Below are 20,704 nucleotides of genomic sequence, written 5' to 3' on the forward strand. Positions count from 1 at the left end.
CACAATAAAGATCCTGTGCAGCCAAATAAATAAATAAGTAAATAAATATATTTTTAAAAAAGGATCTTGAAGAAAGTAGGATGAGAAACAAATCTGGGGGATGCTCCAAGAGATGGAAGAAATAAGAGTGTTCAAATACTTTGGTAAAGTTTATCTTTGTCTTTAAAGAAAAAAGGTTTATGTCAAATAAGATAAAAAGAGAAAAAAAATCCATTATATCAAAAAAAATCCAAAATATCAATATTGGAGGAAGGTGGAGAAAAAGAGACATGAGGGTGTGCTTTAGTATTTGCTTGTTAAAGGGAAGAAATATATATTTATACATTTAATTATCCAAAAGGGTAAAACAAACAAACAAACATGAATATAGGTAATAAATTAAGGGCAACCACAATTCAAACAAAATATAAATATATAACTTTTAAATCAGCAGAAGAAAACTCAATATAGCCAATGAACTATATGGAAGAACAACAACAATAGCATAAAATAAATAAAACATGAAGCAAATGTAAAATATAAAATAATATGACAGTAAACAAGGTCCTATTTTATAGCACAGGGAACAATATTCAATATCATGTAATGAACTCTAATGGAAAAGAATAAAAAATATGATGGAAGTAAATCCGAATTTAACTGTAAATACAATAAATGTAATTGCATTAAATTCAAAACTAAAAGGCCAAGACTCTCAGACTAGCTTTAAAAATCCAACAATATGATTTACCAAAGCATATATTTCTTTTGAAAAAGGAAAGGTTAAAAATAGGATAGAAAAAGCTATGACAGGCATATATGAATCAAAAGAATCCAGAAGAGAGTAATCCACAATCTAATAAAATAGATTTGAGGTAAAAAAGACCATAGGAGACAAAAGATATTATGGAATATGGAACATAGACTAGGGAGTAGAGGAAGGAAATTATAAATGCCAACTATTGTCTTGTGACCAGTTTCAGAAATAGGACTGTAGTAGCTACACCCATTTTCTTTCTTGATTACAGAATATCATATTGTGGGACTTCCCTGGTGGCGCAGTGGTTAAGAACCCACCTGCCAATGCAGGGGACATGGGTTCAACCCCTGGCCCAGGAAGATCCCACATGCCACGGAGCAACTGAGCCTCTGCGCCACAACTACTGAGCCTGTGCTCTAGAGCCCATGAGCCACAACTACTGAGCCCATATGCCACAACTACTGAAGCCCATGTGCCTAGAGCCCATGATCTGCAACAAGAGAAGCCACCACAATGAGAGGCCCGCTCACCTCAACAAAGAGTAGCCCCTGCTCACCACAGCTAGAGAAAACCTGCGCACAGCAACGAAGACCCAATGCAGACAAAGAAAAAGAAAAAAAGGAATATTATATTATGACTGAACAGATAAGATATGAACATTTCCCAGAAATTGATGCAGTTCCTGATGAGACATTGGGTATTCCCTTTCACAGACAGGGCGAGAATTTTTTTTTCTAAAATGATGGTTGAATTATATTAAGTGGGACTATTTTATTGCTACTGCTGTTTTTTGAAATTTAATTATGAGAAGGTTGTATGAATAACTAGTATACAAAATGATGGACTATTGCATATACTGTGTATTGGCTCACTAAACATACTTTCTAATCCCCTTATAGTGTTCCTTTTTTTTTTAATTGAAGTATAGCTGCTTTACAATGTTGTGTTAGTTTCTGCTGTACAATGAAGTGAATCAGCTATATGTATACACATATCCCCTTACTCTTGGACCTCCCTCCCAGCCCCCACCCCCAATCCCACTCATCTAGGTCATCACAGAGCACCGAGCTGAGCTCCCTGTGCTATACAGCAGGTTCCCAGTAGTTATCTATTTTACACATGGTAGTGTATATATGTCAATCCTAATCTCCCAATTCATCCCACCCTCCCCTTCTCACCCTGTGACCATGTTCTCTACATCTGCGTCTCTATTCCTGCCCTACAAATAGGTTCATCTGTACCATTTTTTCTAGATTCCACATATATGCATTAATATACGATATTTTTCTCTTTCTGACTTACTTCACTCTGTATGACAGATTCTAGATCCATCCACATCTCTACAAATGACCCAATTTCTAGTATGCATTCTTATACTGCATAGGCTGGAAAGCTAGAAACTGTATTTCTTAGACTCCCCTGAGGCTATATAGTTCATCACTAAATAGATGCATCGACTTGAGACTGGAAAGGACGAAATGAGAAATGTGACGCAGAAGCCATACTCACGGGTAGATCAGCTCTTCTTGCAAGCAGAGTCTGAAGGCACTTGGTTCTTCTGGGGTAGCTGTGGCAGGGACTGCCCTGTCTATTCCTAATGTCATAGTATCAAGAAGAGGCAGCATTGGGAGTTCTATAACTATAGCCATGTGGTAGAGTTGGCAGTTTCTCTTGGTTGCTAATGTTCTGAACTTTCAGCAATTAAACATGATTCCCTGGACCACCTAGAGATTCATAAGCCATCTCATATTGCCTAATAAATCCCCTTCTGTTTAAACTACCTAGAGTGGATTCTATTATCTACAATTAACAATATTGACTATAGAAGGCTATTAGCTGTCCCTCGGTATCTTTTCTCTCTTTCTTCTTTGGTAATAGAACATGTAGCTATACACATTACTACCTTGTTTAAAGGTTATATTTCCTAGGTTCTCTTGCAGCTAGATGTGACCATGAGACTAAGTTTTAGCCAATGGGATGTAAATAAAAGTGTGATATGGCAGTTCCATAATCTTCCTTAAGAGACAACAAGTACATGCCCTTTATTCCTCTTCTCCCCTTCCTCTATCCTTCTGCTTGGAATGTGGAGTTGGAGGTCCATTTTAGAATAGGAGCATGAGGGCCACACTTTAGAAATGGTAGAACAGAGAGTTGGTAACAGCCTGGTTCCCTTAGGGCTTCACAGAATGGAGCTTCTATACTAGCCTTGCATAATCTACCTCCAGATTCTTTTGTGAGAGAAAAATAAACTTCCATCTTGTTTAAGCCATTGTTACTTCGGGTTTTCTGTCACTCTCAGCCAAACAGAATTCAAATGAAGCAATGATCAATAAACCATTGCCCCAATTCAGAAAATATACTCCCTTCCTTTCTGTCCATTAATTTCCAGTTCGTATTTCAGGGACTGGTTAAAAATTCCATTTCATTGAGTCTCTGACCACTCTAATCCACATCTGCCTAAGGGTGTAATTCCTTAGGTACAGCTCCTCAAGTACAGCTTCTTTTGATCTGAAGACCCATGAACTAAAAAGACAAGTTATCTACCTCATACACACCAAACAGGCAATGGGGGTACATATAAGATAACCACTATAGACATTCCTATTCAAAAAAGGCAGAAATGCAGGAACAAATGAATCATTGGTCCATAGCAATTCTGAAATCCAGCTGAGCAAATGTCGGAAATTCCTTGATTAGGACTCAAGGCCTAGTGATAATCCTCCATGGCTTTTGGTTCTACCTTCTGGGCTCTTGGTTCTTCCCTCTGAGTCACTCTTCCTTTTGCATGAAAGACAGCCCATGTTTGCAACTGCATAGTCTGCACAGATTGCATCCTACTAGTTGAATTTTGGGGGTCAGAAGATATTTTTTCATTTTGTATTGCCTTTGATTCTTTCAGTCTAAGCAGTGTTCCTCAGAACAGTCTTTTAAAAACGTGTATCTCCTGTGAATCTTCTTAGGGTTCACTCTGTTAAACAAAAGCCACCCTCACAAAGCTCTTCAAGGTAAGTTCTTCTCTATCCTGGCCCTCTGCTGAGGAACAATTGCCCTTAAACTTCTTCGAATTCTATTGTTTGATTGAGAGGATCCATGAGTCACATTCTTAAATCTTTAGAGGACTTTTAAAATCAACTGAAGAGTGCTCTGAGGTACCACCTTAGATCTTTCTTCATCTTAACAAAGGCTTTTACAGCTACTCCCTTGACTCCATCTTTAGACTGTGTTTTCTGGCATTTAATCTGTTCTCAGAAGCCATTTCTTAATTTTAGCATCATTTACCACTTGGAGAGGCTAGGACTTTTCAAAACCAGCAAGCTCTGGTTTCCTTTTGTTTAACAGTCCTTACTTTGGTTTATCTCTCTCTTTCATATTTTACAAGTGGCAAGAAGATACCAGGTGACCTCTTCAACACTCTGCTTGGAAATCTCCTTAGCTAGAGTACCCAATTCACTAGGTACATTTTCTACTTTTTGCCTTACAGTAGGCAACAGTGTTGCTAAATTTCTGCCAGTACCTAACAAGGACACCATCTCCTTCAATGTCCAGTAAGATTTTTATGATTTTCCTTTAAGTCCTCATTTACAGCTTCCTCAAAGGCAATCAGGATTCTACTATTTTTTTAAATTAATTAATTAATTTATTTATTTTTGGCTGTGTTGGGTCTTCGTTTCTATACAAGGGCTTTCTCCAGTTGCAGCAAGAGGGGGCCACTCTTCAGCACGGTGCGCAGGCCTCTCACTATCGCGGCCTCTCTTGTTGTGGAGCACAGGCTCCAGACGTGCAGGCTCAGTAATTGTGGCTCACGGGCCCAGTTGCTCCGCGGCATGTGGGATCTTCCCAGACCAGGGCTTGAGCCCATGTCCCCCGCATTGGCAGGCAGATTCTCAACCACTGTGCCAACAGGGAAGCCCAGGACTCTACTATTTTTTGAAAGGCTCAAGATTTCACTAACACTTACATACAAGTCCTTCCAGCTTCAACCCACTGTTCAGTTCCAAAGTCACATTTTTAGGTTTTTGTTATGGTAGCACTTTAAAAAAAAAAATTTATTTATTTTTGGCTGCGCTATGTCTTTCCTGCTGCGCAGGGGCTTTCTCTAGTTGTGGTAAGTGGGGGGCTACTCTTCGTTGTGGTGCGCAGGCTTCTCATTGCGGTGGCTTCTCTTGTTGCAGAGCACGGGCTCTAGCTACACGGGCTTCAGTAGTCGTGGCTCACAGGCTCTAGAGCACGGGCTCAGTAGTTGTGGCGTAGGGGCTTAGTTGCTCTGTGACATGCGGGGTCTTCCTGGACCAGGGCTCAAACTCGTGTCCCCTGCATTGGCAGGCAGATTCTTAACCACTGCACCACCAGGGAAGCCCAATGGTAGTACTTTTTAAAAAAATATTTATTTTATTTACTTTTATTTTTGGCTGTGTCAGGTCTTCATTGTGGCATGCGGGATCTTCATGGTGGCATGCAGGATCTTTTTGTTGCGGCACGCGGGCTCTTCATTGCAGCATGTGGGCTTCTCTCTAGTTGTGGTGTGTGGGTTTTCTCTCTAGTTGAGGTGTGCAGGCTCAGTAGTTGTGGCGTGCGGGCTTAGTTGCCCCGTGGCATGTGGGATCTTAGTTCCTGACCAGGGATCAAACCCGTGTCCCTTGCATTGGAAGGTGGATTCTTTACCACTGGACCACCACGGAAGTCCCTGTTATGGTAGCACTTTTCATCACCACAATCTGTATAAGTTGTCTGTTGTTTCATAAAAAATTACCCCCACAACTTAATGGCTTAAAACAACAAACATTGAGTACTTTACAAGGTTTATCAGGGTCAGGAATTCAGCTTAGCTGGTTGGTTCTGGCTCAGGGTCTCTCCTGAGGCAGAGTCAAGCTGTTAGCTGGGGCTGCAGTCAGCTGAAGGCTTGTCTAGGGTGGGAGGATGCACTCCAAGATGGATCACTCACATGGCTGTTGGCAGGAAGCCTCTGTTCATCTCCACATGGCTGCCTGAGAATCCTCAGGCAGTTGGCTTCTTCCAGAGCAACTGATCCGAGACAGAAAGAAAAAGCAGGACGCTGCTTTCACCTGTATCGCCAAGACTCCGAAACCCAACACTATCACTTCTGCTTTATTGTATTATTTAGAAGCAAGTCACTAAGTCCAGTTCACACTCATGCAGAGGGGAATTAGGATCTACCTCTTGAAGGGAGCAATGTCAAAGAATATGTGGGCATTTTTAAACCAACACACCTATCCATACTCTTCTCTTTGCCCCCCCCCCCCAATTTCAATGGGGATAGCAGTGTTATCACTTTTCTGATCTAGGGGCTCTTCCTCTATTTAAGATTTTGATCTTCTTCTCCCTGAATTTGTAGAGATTCAGCCACTATTAATTGTTCCTCCTGAATATTCAGTATCTCCCTCTCATCTTCATGCTTTCCATCATCATTAAACATTTTAAGGTCATTTATGTATATCCCCTTCTAGCTAATATCCTGTCTCTTTGCCTGGAATAGTTTTAAAACATAGCCCCAAATTTTCTGACATTCTTCCCCTTAAGAGATCGCAGCTATATTCCCTTCTTCTTGAATCTTGGTAGGCTTGTGACTACTTTAACCAATGGAATATGGCAAGTGAGGCAATGCAACTTCTGTAGCTGGGTATAAAAGACTGCAGTTCCTTCCTAGTTTTCTTGAAATACCCCCTCTTGGTATGCTCTCTTCTGGAGACACTCCATTTCGGAACCCAGCCAGCATGCTGCAAGCTCAAGTCACATGAAGAGGCCATGTTTAGGGCTCCAGATGACAGTCACAGCAGCGCCTAGTTTTCAAGTAGTCCCAGTGAAACAGAGCAGACCCTGTGGGGCTCTTGGACACAAAAGTCTTTCTGTGTCCCCCATTTCTTGATTACAGGAAATAGGCTTCATTCAGCCTCCATGATCTTCCCTGAGCTCCAATGGGCAGGTTCAAACAGTTGCTAATCAGGAAAGGGAGGGGATGCGGAGACAAGGGAGGAGCATCAAGAAACAACAGTACAGCCTTGGGGCAGGGTCCTGGTTCCTCCTCAAGGGCTCTACCTAACAATGTCTTTTGAGTTGTTTTGAAGATACTAAAACCCCAGGAGGTGAAAAAAGTTAACTGTATGCTGCCCATAAGCACACAGACCCCACACAGGCTGATGGTGCTGACTCCCAGTTGCCTCACCACCAACCAATCAGAAGAATGTCCACAAGCTGATCATACCCTCCTCTTTGAACCATTACTGTGAAACTCCTCACTATGCCCTCCAGTTTGGGACACACAGTTTTGAGGGCATTATCCCTCTGAGGCCCCCTTTGCTTGGCAAAGCAATAAACCTATTCTCTTCTACTTCACCCAAAATTCTGTCTCCAAGATTCAATTCGGTACCAGGGTACAGAGGCTGAATTCCGGCTACACCAGCCTTGGTACTAGATCTGTCAGTGAAGAAACCTCCAGGTGATTCCAGTTCCCAGCAGTTCAAGTCACCCTCAGCCATTTGAGTCTTCCCAGCTGAGACTCCAGACATTGTGGAACAGAGACAAGCCATCTCTGCTGTGACTTGCCAAATTCTTGACCCATGTGTTAGAGGAACCACTGACTGAAACCGCCCTCTGGCCAGACAAGGTAGTAACCACTTGCTTGAGTTATCTTACAACAGGAGGTCCTGGTAAGGAATGTGGAACTAACAAGCTACCACCAACCAGAAGAATTCGGGAAAGGTCAAAAGGAGAGAGGAGATGCCAGTCCATATCTCCTACCAACCTCCCAGAATCCTTCTCGTTGGAATCCATCTTGGCTGAGTGATGCGTGCCACCAGGAAGGACCCTGAGTCAGAATGACTGGCCAGACACAACCCGGAAACTAACCCCATTACCATAAAACCTGAGACCGGGAGCCACGTGGTAGGGCTGTTCTCCTGGGTTCCCTTACCCTGCTGCTCTCCACCTGGACGCCCCTTCCCAGTAAAGTCTCTTGCTTTGTCAGCACTTGTGTCTCCTCAGACAATTGATTTCCGAGTGTTAGACAAGAGCCCACTCTTGGGCCCTAAAAGGGGTCCACCTTCCTGCAACACATGGAATCCATGAGCATAACAAAATAATCTTTGATTTATGCCACTATGTTTGGGTTGGCTTTTTACACAGCAATTGTAATTGGAATATCACCTTTATAACCAAATCTCTCAAGAGTTGTCTATTCTCACCATCTCTATTTCTTCATCCCCACGTAGTCCGATAATCTGGATTTTGCTCCCTTCTTTCAAGCTTAATAATGTTCTCTGACGTCAATGATTTCCAAGTTGTTAGATCTAATAGACTTTTTCTCTTAGACTGCTAAGAGAAGTATTTAACACTATTGTCCAATTCTCCCTTCTTGAATTACTCTCTTCTAGTTTCTGTAACACCACACTATCCCACATCTCTTCCTTCTACTCTAGTCACTTTTTAGACTCATTTGCAATTTCACCTTCCTCTAGCCAGCCACTAGATGATGAAGCTGGTGATGCTTGGTTCTTAGTTTCTTCTCTTACTTCATATTCTCTTTTCTATCTATATTCATGGTTTTAATTCCCATCTATACAACATTGATGATAACATTTTACCTCCAACAATTTTATCTATTAAGCTTCAGGCCATATGTCCAAATGCCTTTTAACATTTTGTACTAGTTAGAGTTCTTAGTTGCACAGAGACTGGCCTTGGCTGATCTAAACAGAAATGAATGTATTAAAAGTTCACAGAATCACAGGAAGAGCAAAGCACAGGGATTGGAGCCTATGCTAACCAGGCAGAAACAATAGCCAAGTCATACCACAGAACTGGTCTGGTGAGGACACCAACACTGCTCTCAGCAGAGCCATGGCAGCTGGTGCCACTGATAGCACTGGAACTGGACAGTGGATACTGCCACTAGCGGCACTGCCACTGTGGCACCTGGAGATACTATCTTGCTGCAACTATCACCACTGTCAGAAAAGATTCTTTGAGTTTCCTGTTTCTTACAGCTCCCTCTCCAAAGTCCCTGGTGGGTGCATCCGATTATCACCCAGTATAGATCCTGGCCATTGTCTTAGCCACAAGGGATTCTGGGAAAGCAAGTCACTGGCATTTCCAGATTCTGTTGCAGAAGGCAGATTCCACCTCGTATCAATTACTCATAACGTAAGGAATTCTCCAAATATATAAATGAGTTTCAGAAGCTAGAGGGGGAAGTTGAGGGAAAAAAATTCCCATTACTTCTTCCTTGAAACAAAGAGTTTATCACCCATCTGATGTGCTCTCTTGAGGAACAAGTTTGTAGAATTCTTTTGCATGTTTTAATTAATTAAGGCTAAAAAAACAAAACAAAACAAAAAAACCCTTTGGCTATAACAATGCCCAGGTCTTTCTGGGAGAATTCTCAATGCGGATGCTAGCAAAAGAGTTTGAGTACATCCAACACTCCTGATACCAAGTGGCTTTCAAACACGTTTTCAATTACCTGTTCAGAATGTGAGGACATGCAACTAAATAGGAAAACAATTCAAGAGTAATACAGCAGTGACATTAAGAGATAGTTGTGAATATTTTGTATCCTTCTAGTAGAGAGTATGATCCTCAAAACGCACAGCTAATTATGATCAAACCAAAGTAATAAACTTTGTCCAGTATAACTGAGTATGACATAAGAGAGAAATCCATCAAAAACTAAATGTTTTGAAAATCTGAGTCTTTTTTTCAGTTTTACTATATCACAGTACGTTTCAGTACCTGACCCCAACATAAGGAACTAGAAAACTAATTTATAGAATTGTTTCCATAGTAACAATGAAAATTCAGTGACTTAAGATTTTAGCAAATATATAACCTGACGTCAGAACCCTAAATATTAGGGACATAACTATATCAGAAGAAAGGCTTGATATACAATTAATTTTTGTATTTGAAAACACAAAACCTGCTATTCTTACTAGTTTTATATTTTCTCTGAACTTAACCAAGAGTTATTTTCTCTTATCTCAGCTCCTTGGGTTATCCTCTTCAAAGAAAACGCTTGTGACCTGTAGAGATTTAGAAAAGGTTATCCCCGACTAAAACGAGTGCTTCAATAAAGGGAAAAATTCTGTGCAGATCTCTTCCATTTGACGTTGCTAAACTTAAGTACAATAATGTCACATGTACTTACACAGTAATTGTGGGCACGCCTAAGTCCCTCCCTCTTTCCTAAACCAAATTCCCCAGATCCTAGAAATCCAGCCCTTCTGCCCTCCGGAGGCGCCTTTCCCAACGTAAAGTACAATTTAAAATTTAAGCTCCTGACTAAATAATGACTCTGTAGTCAACTGCTAGGGGATCCGGGCACCCCAGTGCCTCTGGAGGGTGCAGCAGGGTGTAGGCAAGGGCAGGGGAGTGGGCGAAGCTGCTGGTTGGTGCCTGAAATCTGTGCGTTGCCCCTTTAATTGTGTCCCCAGCCCTCGGGCGTTTCTGTCCAACGCCCACGTCAGCAAATACCTTTTGTTTCTCTCACGTTGGGGCTACTTGTTTTAGGGCGCAAAGGAACGGCTTCGAAAGGGGGTATTTCCCCTGCCGAGAACCGGGAATCTTACCCCGGCCCGCGCACGCGACCCGCCGGTGCGCCTCGGCCCGCGGTAAGTGGCTGCGCGCGGCGCGAGCGGAGGGCGGGCGGGGCGTCGGGGCAGCCCGGGACGGGCCCGCGAGCTTCGCTGCGGGCGGGGGCGCGGGCTAAGGCGCCGCGGGCTCTGGCACCGGGCGGCGGCAGCGGCGGGATGCGGCCCGGGTGCGGCGCCCCCCAGACGTCCCCGGGCCGGGAGAGCGGCGGGAGGCGCAGAGGCGAGCGGGCGCCATTTGCAGCCCCGGGCGCAGTGGCGGCGGTGCGCCGGCTCCGAGGGTCTGGAGACGGTCACAAAGGAGGCGCGGCCGGCCGGCGCAAAGGACCCGGCCTCGGGACGGCGGCCGGCGAGGAGAGGCGGCCGGCGGCGGGGCGCACCGGTTCCCGGACTGCGCGGTCGCCCCGCCTGCCCAGCCGCCCGGCCCTGCCCGCCTGCGCTCCCGGGAGGGGCAGCGGGACAATGGCCGCGCCGTCGCCGCCCGCGCCCGCCCGGCCGCCCCCGCCGAGCGCCGCGCCCGCCTGGCCGCCCGGCTCGGCTCGGCCGCGGCGCGGGGAAAGGCGGGAAGGCGCGCGGAGCCTCCTGGCGGCAGCGGCTGGAAGGCGGCGCGGGGCCGGTGCCGGGCGTGTCTGGAGCCGTCGGGCGCCGCGGACTCCCAGAGGGTCGGCGGCCGGCCGGGCTCGGGCTGCGCGGCGAGTGATGGATGGCCCGCGGGATGGGGCGGCCGAGTCTGGGGCTTCACCCCTTCGGCCCCGGGCGCTTCCTCGGGAAGGTGGCTGCCTGGGCAGTGGTCCGAGTTTCTCCGTACATCCTTCATCCTTTGGTTTTATATCGTGATGCGACAGATCCGAGCTTAGAATCCAAGGCAGACTTACTATACCTAACAAATATTGTGCTATAATTATTGTTTTATGACGGACCCACACAGACGCACCTCTTACCTATGCAGACGGCATCTTTTTTAAGTTAATAGCGGTTTGGCCCCTTCCCCTTCAAATGCGCTTATTTATTATTGATTGTGTCAGTAGCCAGGCTCTGTATCGTTCAAAGGCGTGTTTTTTTTCTCCTCCCCTTTTTCTTTTTTCTCTTTTAAATTGAGATATCGTAGACATATAACATCGTGTTAGGTTTAGTCCAAGACGTGTTTGGAAGCGGTAGATTCTCACCTATTGGGCTTTTAAACTACCCACGTCAGTATTATTTGTTCTTAATAAACGTTTATATTTGCAGAACTTTAGTCAATGGAGTGCTTTCGCCTATATGAATTATTTCACATAAAACAACCACCCAGTCAGGCTGATGCTTTTTCCACTTTCTAGGTGAGGAAACGCATTAAGCATTTAAGCCTTAAGCCAGGTGACCGGTGGCAGCCTTCCAGCGCCCTTGCCTCCTGTTCTTGCTCTTTATTTCCTCCTAAAGTCACCTCCAGAGTCTTCCAGTAAGCAAGTCATATTGCTACCGTGCTCTAAAGACCTTAACTGATCTTTATCAGAAACGAGTCTAAAATCCTCAGCAGAAGAACCAAGGCTCAAACTTCTGTAATCTTCCCCAAGCCTCAGGTATGGTTGGGTTTGTGACACCCCTGGAACAAGAAGAGCCCTCCACTGATAACCGGGGATCAGATATCTTTATTCCTGGGAGCCCCTCTGGCCACACAAGCAGTAAATGGGAAGTGAGAATCTAACCTGCCACCCTTGGCCAAATGGGCATGTTTGGGTTTGGCTGTAAAAGGTCAGAAGGAGGCATCATGAGGACCTAGGCTTCTTCCAAGTCATGTAAATTTCCAACCCCATGAAAGACGGCCCTCTGCCAGACTTTATCTCATGGCCTTGAAATCACCAGCTCTGCTGTTGATGGTTTGAGCCCAAAGTTTGTAAGATAGGGTAATACTTGATTCATCCTATATCATTTAAATCTTATTTGCTAGATAAAATGGAATTTACATCTAAGAGGCTCAACCTCTTCAGTGACTAAACTATATGTTTATAATATTTAAAGGATTTGGTGCAAGCTTTTTGATCCCCTTGAGGGAAGTTTTTGTCACTTCTTTGCTCAGAATTGGTCAGTGGCTCCCCATCTTCAGTGGCTCCCCATCTTACTCAGACCAAAAGCCAAAGGCCCCTAGGTAGTCTACAAAGTCCTACAGGAACTGGTCCCATGATGTCCTACCTGCCTCACAAGCTGTCCTTCCTTTCTGACTCCATCTCTCATTGCTCTCCCCAGCCCTCCTTGATGTTCCTACAATCCTCCTTGCCTGCTTCACCTCAGAGCCTTTGCACTTGCCGTCCCATCTGCCTGGAACACCCTTCCTCCAGGTGCCCAAATGACTCTCTCTCACCTCCTTTGGTCTTTACTTTAAATACCATCTTCTCATTGAGACTTTCCCAAATATGGTTTTGATTTTCTTAAATACTTTTATACTTAATTCTGAATCTCTCCAGTGTTAAAAGATATTTATCCATATAGTTACCATGCCAGTTTGCTGAAGTTCCTTATGGCCCAGAGATTTATGCTAAGAAGGCTAGTGAGATTTGTGTTGGTGACCCTAATGGGACACACTAAATTCTTAGTTAAAAACTATGTGCCTTGGGCTTCCCTGGTGGCGCAGTGGTTGAGAATCTGCCTGCCAATGCAGGGGACATGGGTTCAAGCCCTGGTCTGGGAAGATCCCACATGCCGCGGAGCAACTAGTCCCGTGAGCCACAATTACTGAGCCTGCACGGCGTCTGGAGCCTGTACTCTGCAGCAAGAGAGGATACAATAGTGAGAGGCCCGCGCACCGCGATGAGGAGTGGCCCCCACTTGCCACAACTAGAGAAAGCCCTCGCACAGAAACGAAGACCCAACACAGCCATAAATAAATAAATAAATATTTTTTTTAAAAAAGGCAAAATTCCTTTAAAAAAAAAAACAATGTGCCTTTATAAAGATGGTCTTCTATCCCACAACCTTAATTGGAGTTACACTCATTACCTAAATCTTTCGTCTGCTTGTGGAAATTCATGTCTTTTCCTTCTGTTCCAAGGACCTTTGCACTTAATGGTTTCTAAAATATGTATTGTCTTTTTCACCCACCTTTAAAGATCTTTGAACTTGATGGGAATCATTAATTCTTTAATATTCTTAGAACTATTATAGATATAAACTCTTATAGATATTTTAAATGTTTCAAATTGAATTTGGACTGTCTACATGAACTAGTACAACAACTTGCTGTTTCAACTTATAAGGTCAATCTACTGAAAAGAAAATTTGAAACATATTACCCATTTCCATGACTTAATCACTTTTTTTTTTTTGTGGTACGTGGGCCTGTCACTGTTGTGGCCTCTCCCGTTGCGGAGCACAGGCTCCGGACGCACAGGCTCAGCGGCCATGGCTCACGGGCCTAGCCGCTCCGCGCATGTGGGATCTTCCCAGACCGGGGCACGAACCCGTGTCCCCTGCATCGGCAGGCGGACTCTCAACCACTGCGCCATTAGGGAAGCCCCTTAACCACATATTTTGAGAATAACTTAAACCTTTCCTGGTGACTCAAGAGTACAATTATGAATGCAGGTTATGTTAATGCTTTGTAGTATTATGAAGTTGTAACTGATCCCAATTTATAGGACAATTCCTATTTTCTTGCAAAGGTTCCTGTTATCACTTCTGTTATTCACTGTCCTCTGCCTTAATTTAGTTCCTCTCCATTTCTTGCTTTGACAACTGCATCAAGCCTTTAAAATGATCTCGCTGGCCCTGCCTCTCCCACTGTTTCTCTTCCTCCATGCTGTCTCAGGTTTTCTTCTGGGTATACAAATTGGATCATCATAACAATAATACCTTATATTTATTGAGCCCTAACTGCATGCTAGGTATTGTGCTAGGCATTTTGCATACATTATGGTCAGAAGAAAAGTGCGAGACTTATGAGTGCTTTGGTTTGGGGTCAGTCAGCCTGAATTCCAATCTCTGTTCAGCTGCTCGTTGCGCAGTCTTGGAGAAGATTTTCTTTTCATTTCTCTGTGCCTCCAATTCTTGATCTATGCAATGTGAATCACAGCAGCAGTTACTTCATGAGGCTATTGTGAGGACTGAAATAAGATAATGAGTGTAAAATGCTTAGTACTGTGCCTAGTAAACATTCAAATATTATCTATTTAGTTTTATTAAGATATAACATATACCATAAAATTCATCCTTTGAAAGTGTACAATTCAGTGCTTTTTAGTGTATTCACAGAGTTGTGCAACCATCACTACCCTCTAATTATAGAGCACTTTCACCACTGCATAAAGAAACTCCATATCCATTAATAGTCATTCCCCATTCCTGCATCTCCCTAACCCCCGACAACCACTAACCTACTGTCTGTCTGTTTCATCTGCCGATTCTGGATATTTCATATAAATGAAATCATAAAATATATGGACTTTAGTGACTTGCTTCTTTCACTTAGCTTGAGGTTTTTAAGGTTCATCCATGTTGTAGCAGGTAATCAGTTCTTTCCTTTTTATGGCTGAATAACATTCCATTGTATAGATCTACCACATTTTGTTTATCCATTTTCCCAAATGTTGACGGACATTTGGGTTGTTTCCACTCTTTCACTATTATGAATAATGCTGCTATAAACATTTGTATACAAGTTTCTGTGGAGACCTATTTTCATTTCTCTTGGACATATACCTAGGAGTGGAATTGCAGAGTCCTTTGGTAACTCTGTGTTTAATCATTTAGGAACTGCCAGACTGTTTTCCAAAATGGGTGTACCATTTTACATTCCAACCAGCAGTACATGAAGGTTCTGATTTCTCGACATCGTGGCCAACACTTGTTATTTTCGTGTGTGTGTGTGTGTGTGTGTGTGTTGTAGTCATCCTAGCGGGTGTGAAGTCGTATCTCATTATGATTTTTACTTGCATTTCCCTAATGACTACTGAGGCTAAACATATTTTCATGTGCTTATTGCTGTTGGTCTTAATTTATTTCTTATTGCTGTTAATCTTATTTATCTTAGCTATTATCTTATGTAATCCTCTTAACAGACTTCCTTAGAGCCTCTTAACAGTCAATATCCCCACTTTACAAAAAGGAAGCTGATGCTTAGAATTAAGCAACTTGACTAACTCACATAGCTAGTCATTGGTGGACCTATAACCATGTCACTCTTCTTAAAATCCTTCAAAAGTGCCCCAAACCTACAAAAGTGGAGGGGCTTCAGGATCTGGCACCTACGTACTGTTCTCCGTTCATCTTCCACTGCCCCTCCACAGACCCTGAGTCTCTAGTCATAGCACACTTTTTTTGAAGAGGTCATGCTGCTTCATACCTGTCTGTGCCTTTGCCCTTGGTGTTTCTGTTGAGAATGCCCTTTGTCCTCTTTTTCATGTATGAACTTTTACTCATCCTTCAAGACTCGACGGTTCTGCCTTTTGGAAACTTTTGTGGACACTCCCAGGCAAAGTCATTTGCTTCCTTGGTTTTATAGTTTACTTCTACTAGGAGTATTTTCTTTCTCTCTCTTTCTCTGACTCTCTCTCTCTGCTGATAGACATTGAGTTGTTCTAGAGCACTGATCTTTGACATGTCATCATCTTTGTGTTCCCAGGGCCAGGGATAGCCTGGCATAGAGCAGATGCTCAATAAATAGGTATTGAATGAATACATTCCACATTTCGGTTTGAATATCTGACCTCATGAAAATAGAATTAAAAGATTTTTTCTTAAAAAAAAGGAAGAGAGGGGCTTCCCTGGTGGCGCAGTGGTTGGGAGTCCGCCTGCCGATGCAGGGGACGCGGGTTCGTGCCCCGGTCTGGGAAGATCCCACATGCCGCGGAGCGGCTGGGCCCGTGAGCCATGGCCACTGAGCCTGCGCGTCCGGAGCCTGTGCTCCTTAATGGGAGAGGCCACAGCAATGAGAGGCCCGCGTACCGCAAAAAAAAACAAAAACAAAAAAAACGGAAGAGAAAATATGTATAGCTCTGTGAAGTTCAGAACAGTGTAAACCTAACTACCGAATCAAGGATGAAGCTGCTTTCTTTCAGTTGTTTTTCTAACCCTTCAGGAAATCTGCACTGCTTTGAGTCCTGGACTCTCAGCAGCATCTGAACCGTCGAGGGTATAACAAACACCTTTGTTTAGGCTTCAGGTCCCTCTATCTCACTGGCATTGTTGGATAAGGCACAACACAAGGTTCTTAAAATTTCAGAATATTTGGGGGAAGCTTTATTCCAAAATCTACAATATATTTTTTATCATCAGAGGACACTTCTGCAAACCAAACCAGGCCATCATTTTATCTAAGACCTTCTTAATATGTAAATTAGAATAGTATTCTAAGCCTAAACATTAAATTTTAAACTTTGAGATTGCAAATCTTATACACATCTCATTCTTATGAAACCTCCTCTGTGATAACATTTTAAAAACAACTTAAGTTTTGAATAACACAACAACCTAATTGTCTGTTAATGGATGAATAAGATGTGATATATATATTATTATATATATATAATATGATTGTATATATACTGGAATAATATTCAGCCATGACAAAAAAGAAATCCTGTCATTTGTGACAACATGGATGGACCTGGAGGGTTTATTATGCTAAGTGAATTAAGCCAGACAGGGAAACACAGGTACTGCATGTTATCACTTATATGTGAAATCTGAAAAATGAAAGTCCAGTTCATAGAAGCAGAGAGTAGGAAAGTAGTTGTCAGGGACTGGAGGGTAGGGGGAGTAGGGTGAGGTTGGTAAAAAGGCACAAACTTCAGCTATAAGATGAACAAGGTCTGAGAATCTAATGTATAACATGGTGACTATAGTTGATAACACTGTATTGTATAATTGAAATTTGCTAAGGGAGTAGAACTTAAATGTTCTCACCAAACAACAACAACAAAAAAAGATAAATATCTAAGGTGGTGGATGTATTAATTAACTAGATGGGAGGAATCCTTTCACAATATATATGTATACCACAATGTACACTTTAAATATCTTACAATTTTATTTGTCAGTTATATCTAAATGAAGCTGAACAAAAACCTAAGTAACAAACACCCTGGTTCATAGAGCATAATTAATGAGGTAACATTTGAAATGGGAAAATGACAAAAATTGTTTCTAAAGAATAACTCTTCCACACTGTTGGTGAGAATGTAAATTGGTACAACTACTATGAAGAATAGTATGGAGGTTCCTTAAAAAACTAAAAATAGAACTACCATATGATCCAGCAGTCCCACTCCCAGAGAAAAACATGATCCGAAAGGATACATGCACCCCAATGTTCATTGCAGCACTAATTACAGTAGCCAAGACATGGAAGCAACCTAAATGTCCATCGACAGAGGAATGGATAAAGAAGATGTGGTACATATATACAATGGAATATTACTCAGCCATAAAAAGAATGAAATAATGCCATTTGCAGCTACATGGATGGACATAGAGATTATCATAGTAAGTGAAGTAAGACAGACAGAGAAAGACAAATATCATATGATATCACTCATATGTGGAATCTAATTTTTTTAAAAAAGAAACAAATGAATTTATTTACAAAACAGAAACAGACTTAAAGATATCCAAAACAAACTTATGGTTACCAAAGGGGCAATGTGGAGGGGGGGAGGGATAAATCAGAAGCTTGGGATAAACACACACACACTACTATATATAAGATAGATAACCAACAAGGACCTAGTGTATAGCATGGGAACTCTACTCAATATTCTGTGATAACCTATATGAGAAAAGAATCTAAAAAAGAATGAATATATGTGTATGTATAACTGAATCACTTTGCTGTACAGCAGAAACTAACACAGCATTGTAAATCAACTATACTTCAGTTGAAAAAAAAAATAACCCTTAGGGTGAGGTCTCCAATAACTAGTTAGAGTAACTAATTAATTGACTAGTTAGAGTAGAGGTTTGCTATCCTCAGGTACACTGTGGTTTTGAAATGATCACTCTCTCTGAGTATACAAATATGGGAACCAGTCAAATTTTTTCTGTGTCCACTTTTGTATAAGTAAGCATTCTTTAGGCTACAAGAAAATGTGTGGTAATAAAATTCTAAAATGTTTACATTTCCTGCTCAGTTAAAGTAGTATTTTAAAGTGGCCTGCATAATTAATAATAGTGATTACTATTATTACTCTAATAATAGCTAACATCTCTCAGGGGCTTGTTATAAGACAGCCACTGTTGTAAGCACTTTACTTAGATTATCTTTTCATTTACTGTGTCGCATAACTCTAGAAGGTATAGGTATTATTACTAGTCCCATTTTACAGATGAAGAAACTAAGGCACAGGGAGGTTAACTTCCCAGGGAGGTTAATGTGTGGCAGAGCCAGAATTTGCACCTAGGCAGTCTGATTCCAGAGCCTGTACCGGCAAGCACACTGCCCAGTACTGCTGCCCACAGACTAATCACCCTTCTGCTTACATTTTGAGGCAACTGATGTGCTAATATGTCATCTGGGCCTAGTTGCAGGAAAGAGCAACCGCTCTAGCATTTTAATTCGTTTGCAGAATCATTGGAAAGGCTGAGAGGAGTGGGCTCTGGGCTGGGCCTTCAGAAATTATTCCCAGGACCAGACTGCCAAACAGGGCCTCCAAGGGAGGGAATCGGGAGGCCACCACTGGCACTTCTGAGTTCCAGATGACACTGCTCACTGCAATTCAAGGGTCAAGAAATTGCTATTCTGAAACTGCCCCGTAACACCCACCAGCTAGTCACGGCTGTCTCCACCAAACTTGTCTCTTGACAACCATGAGGCTCTGGACACTGGAATGCTGCAGAAAAACCCAATGTTTCCATAAATGTGCTTGCCAGCATTAACAGCCAGAGCAGCAGAAAGGTGGCTCCCACCTCATTTCTGCCTCCAAATCTCACGGAAGAACATTGATAGATGGGCCCCATTTCACGTGGGGAAACGTAACTGTAAAGGAGTCTGGGAAATGGTCTTTTTAATTTTCCACAAGGAAGTTAGAAAGGATGCTGGGGGTTAATACACAAATCTACTCTTAACTAATTTCTGCCAGGGTAGAACTTGGTTATCGCTAAAACTGACATTTCATCAAGCATGTATAAACTGTTTTGGGTACAGACAATGTTCAGAAGTCAGTTCTCTTAAAAAGCCTCAGAATTAATTTTGCTTGCCGCTGTACAGACCCAGTACACTGCACAGTGCTAGTTAGTGCTCTTAAGTAGCATTGTTGAAATAGTGACATTAAAGCTATCAAAGTGAATACCCTTCACTAAGTGCCCTCCTCGCTCACTGGGGTAGATGAGCTTTTAGGGTCGGGAGGAGTTGTTCTCAAAAGTTATTTGTTTTTTATAAAGCAGAAACTAACACACCATTGTAAAGCAATTATACTCCAATAAAGTTGTTAAAAAAAAAAGTTATTTGTTTTGTTCCTCCGAGTACAGAATCCTAGTTTACCCCTAAATTAGATCCTGCTGTTTTAATTATGGGTATTTCTTAAAATCCTTTTCATAGCCAATTCTATTCTTTGCTGTACTTTAAATGTAAACACATAAAAAGTGTTGATAAACCACTGTAAGAGGTTTGCTGCTTCCCAACTCCATCACCTTTTGCTCTTAGTTTGTTTTTTGTCCCTTTGTTTAAAAAACAAAATTTAGGGGCTTCCCTGGTGGCGCAGTGGTTGAGAATCTGCCTGCTAATGCAGGGGACACGGGTTCAAGCCCTGGTCTGGGAGGATCCCACATGCCGCGGAGCAACTAGGCCCATGAGCCACAACTACTGAGCCTGCGCGTCTGGAGCCTGTGCTCCGAAACGAGAGAGGCCGCCATAGTGAGAGGCCTGCGCACCGCGATGAAGTCTGGCCCCCGCTTGCCACAACTAGAGAAAGCCCTCTCATAGAAACGAAGACCCAACACAGCAAAAATTAATTAATAAACTCCTACCTCCAACATCAAAAAAAAAAAATTAAAAGAAAATTTTTTTTTAAATCTCCCATTCTTCCCACATATAAAGACTGTGGGACTTGTTTCTTCTTAAATAAACTTTGCCAATCATAAGAGGAAATCACATGACACTTTATGGAATACTCAGATCATCTTGGCTATTTTCTCTTTTGGTTGCTGTTCAAAAAAATTTTTTTGTAAACTTCTAGGTCAGTGTTTTAAATAGCAGTGTTTTGAATGGTTTAAGTTGCCAGAATTTCGACCTCCTCATGGGTGGATAGCTGATGCATTTGTTTTACTAACTAAAGTATATTTGAGCAGTTCTCTTTTCTCTGGTGGTGTTTTCAGGATGCTCATTTAAAAGTTATTTCATTTTGCTTTCTTCTTTATATCTCCCTGTATTTTTAAAATTTTCTGTAAGTATATAATA

General features: G+C 42.5%; 2 protein-coding genes across 3 annotated transcripts in view; one reads left to right on the top strand and one right to left on the bottom strand.

Annotated features, from left to right (window-relative positions):
• The first annotated feature begins 10,170 nt into the window (after positions 1-10,170).
• The window catches only part of ZBTB8A (zinc finger and BTB domain containing 8A), a 53,399-nt gene continuing 42,865 nt past the window's right edge, over positions 10,171-20,704 (top strand). The window contains exon 1 of the mRNA XM_060018403.1: positions 10,171-10,362. The gene's annotated coding sequence lies outside the window, so the exon portion shown is untranslated. The remainder of the gene's footprint in view (positions 10,363-20,704) is intronic.
• Positions 14,173-20,704, bottom strand: part of ZBTB8OS (zinc finger and BTB domain containing 8 opposite strand) — a 71,338-nt gene continuing 64,806 nt past the window's right edge. Inside the window, exon 8 of one of the 2 annotated variants that reach the window (XM_060018437.1) lies at positions 14,173-14,366. Coding sequence is in view for 1 of the 2 variants with exons in the window: in XM_060018445.1 (XP_059874428.1) it covers positions 14,406-14,417 (12 nt within the window). In the remaining variant the exon portion in view is untranslated. Of the gene's footprint in view, positions 14,418-20,704 lie in introns of both variants that reach the window. The other variant, XM_060018445.1, reaches the window with a different exon arrangement.

The sequence above is a fragment of the Delphinus delphis genome, chromosome 1, assembly GCF_949987515.2.
Source record: "Delphinus delphis chromosome 1, mDelDel1.2, whole genome shotgun sequence".
NCBI lineage: Eukaryota > Metazoa > Chordata > Mammalia > Artiodactyla > Delphinidae > Delphinus > Delphinus delphis.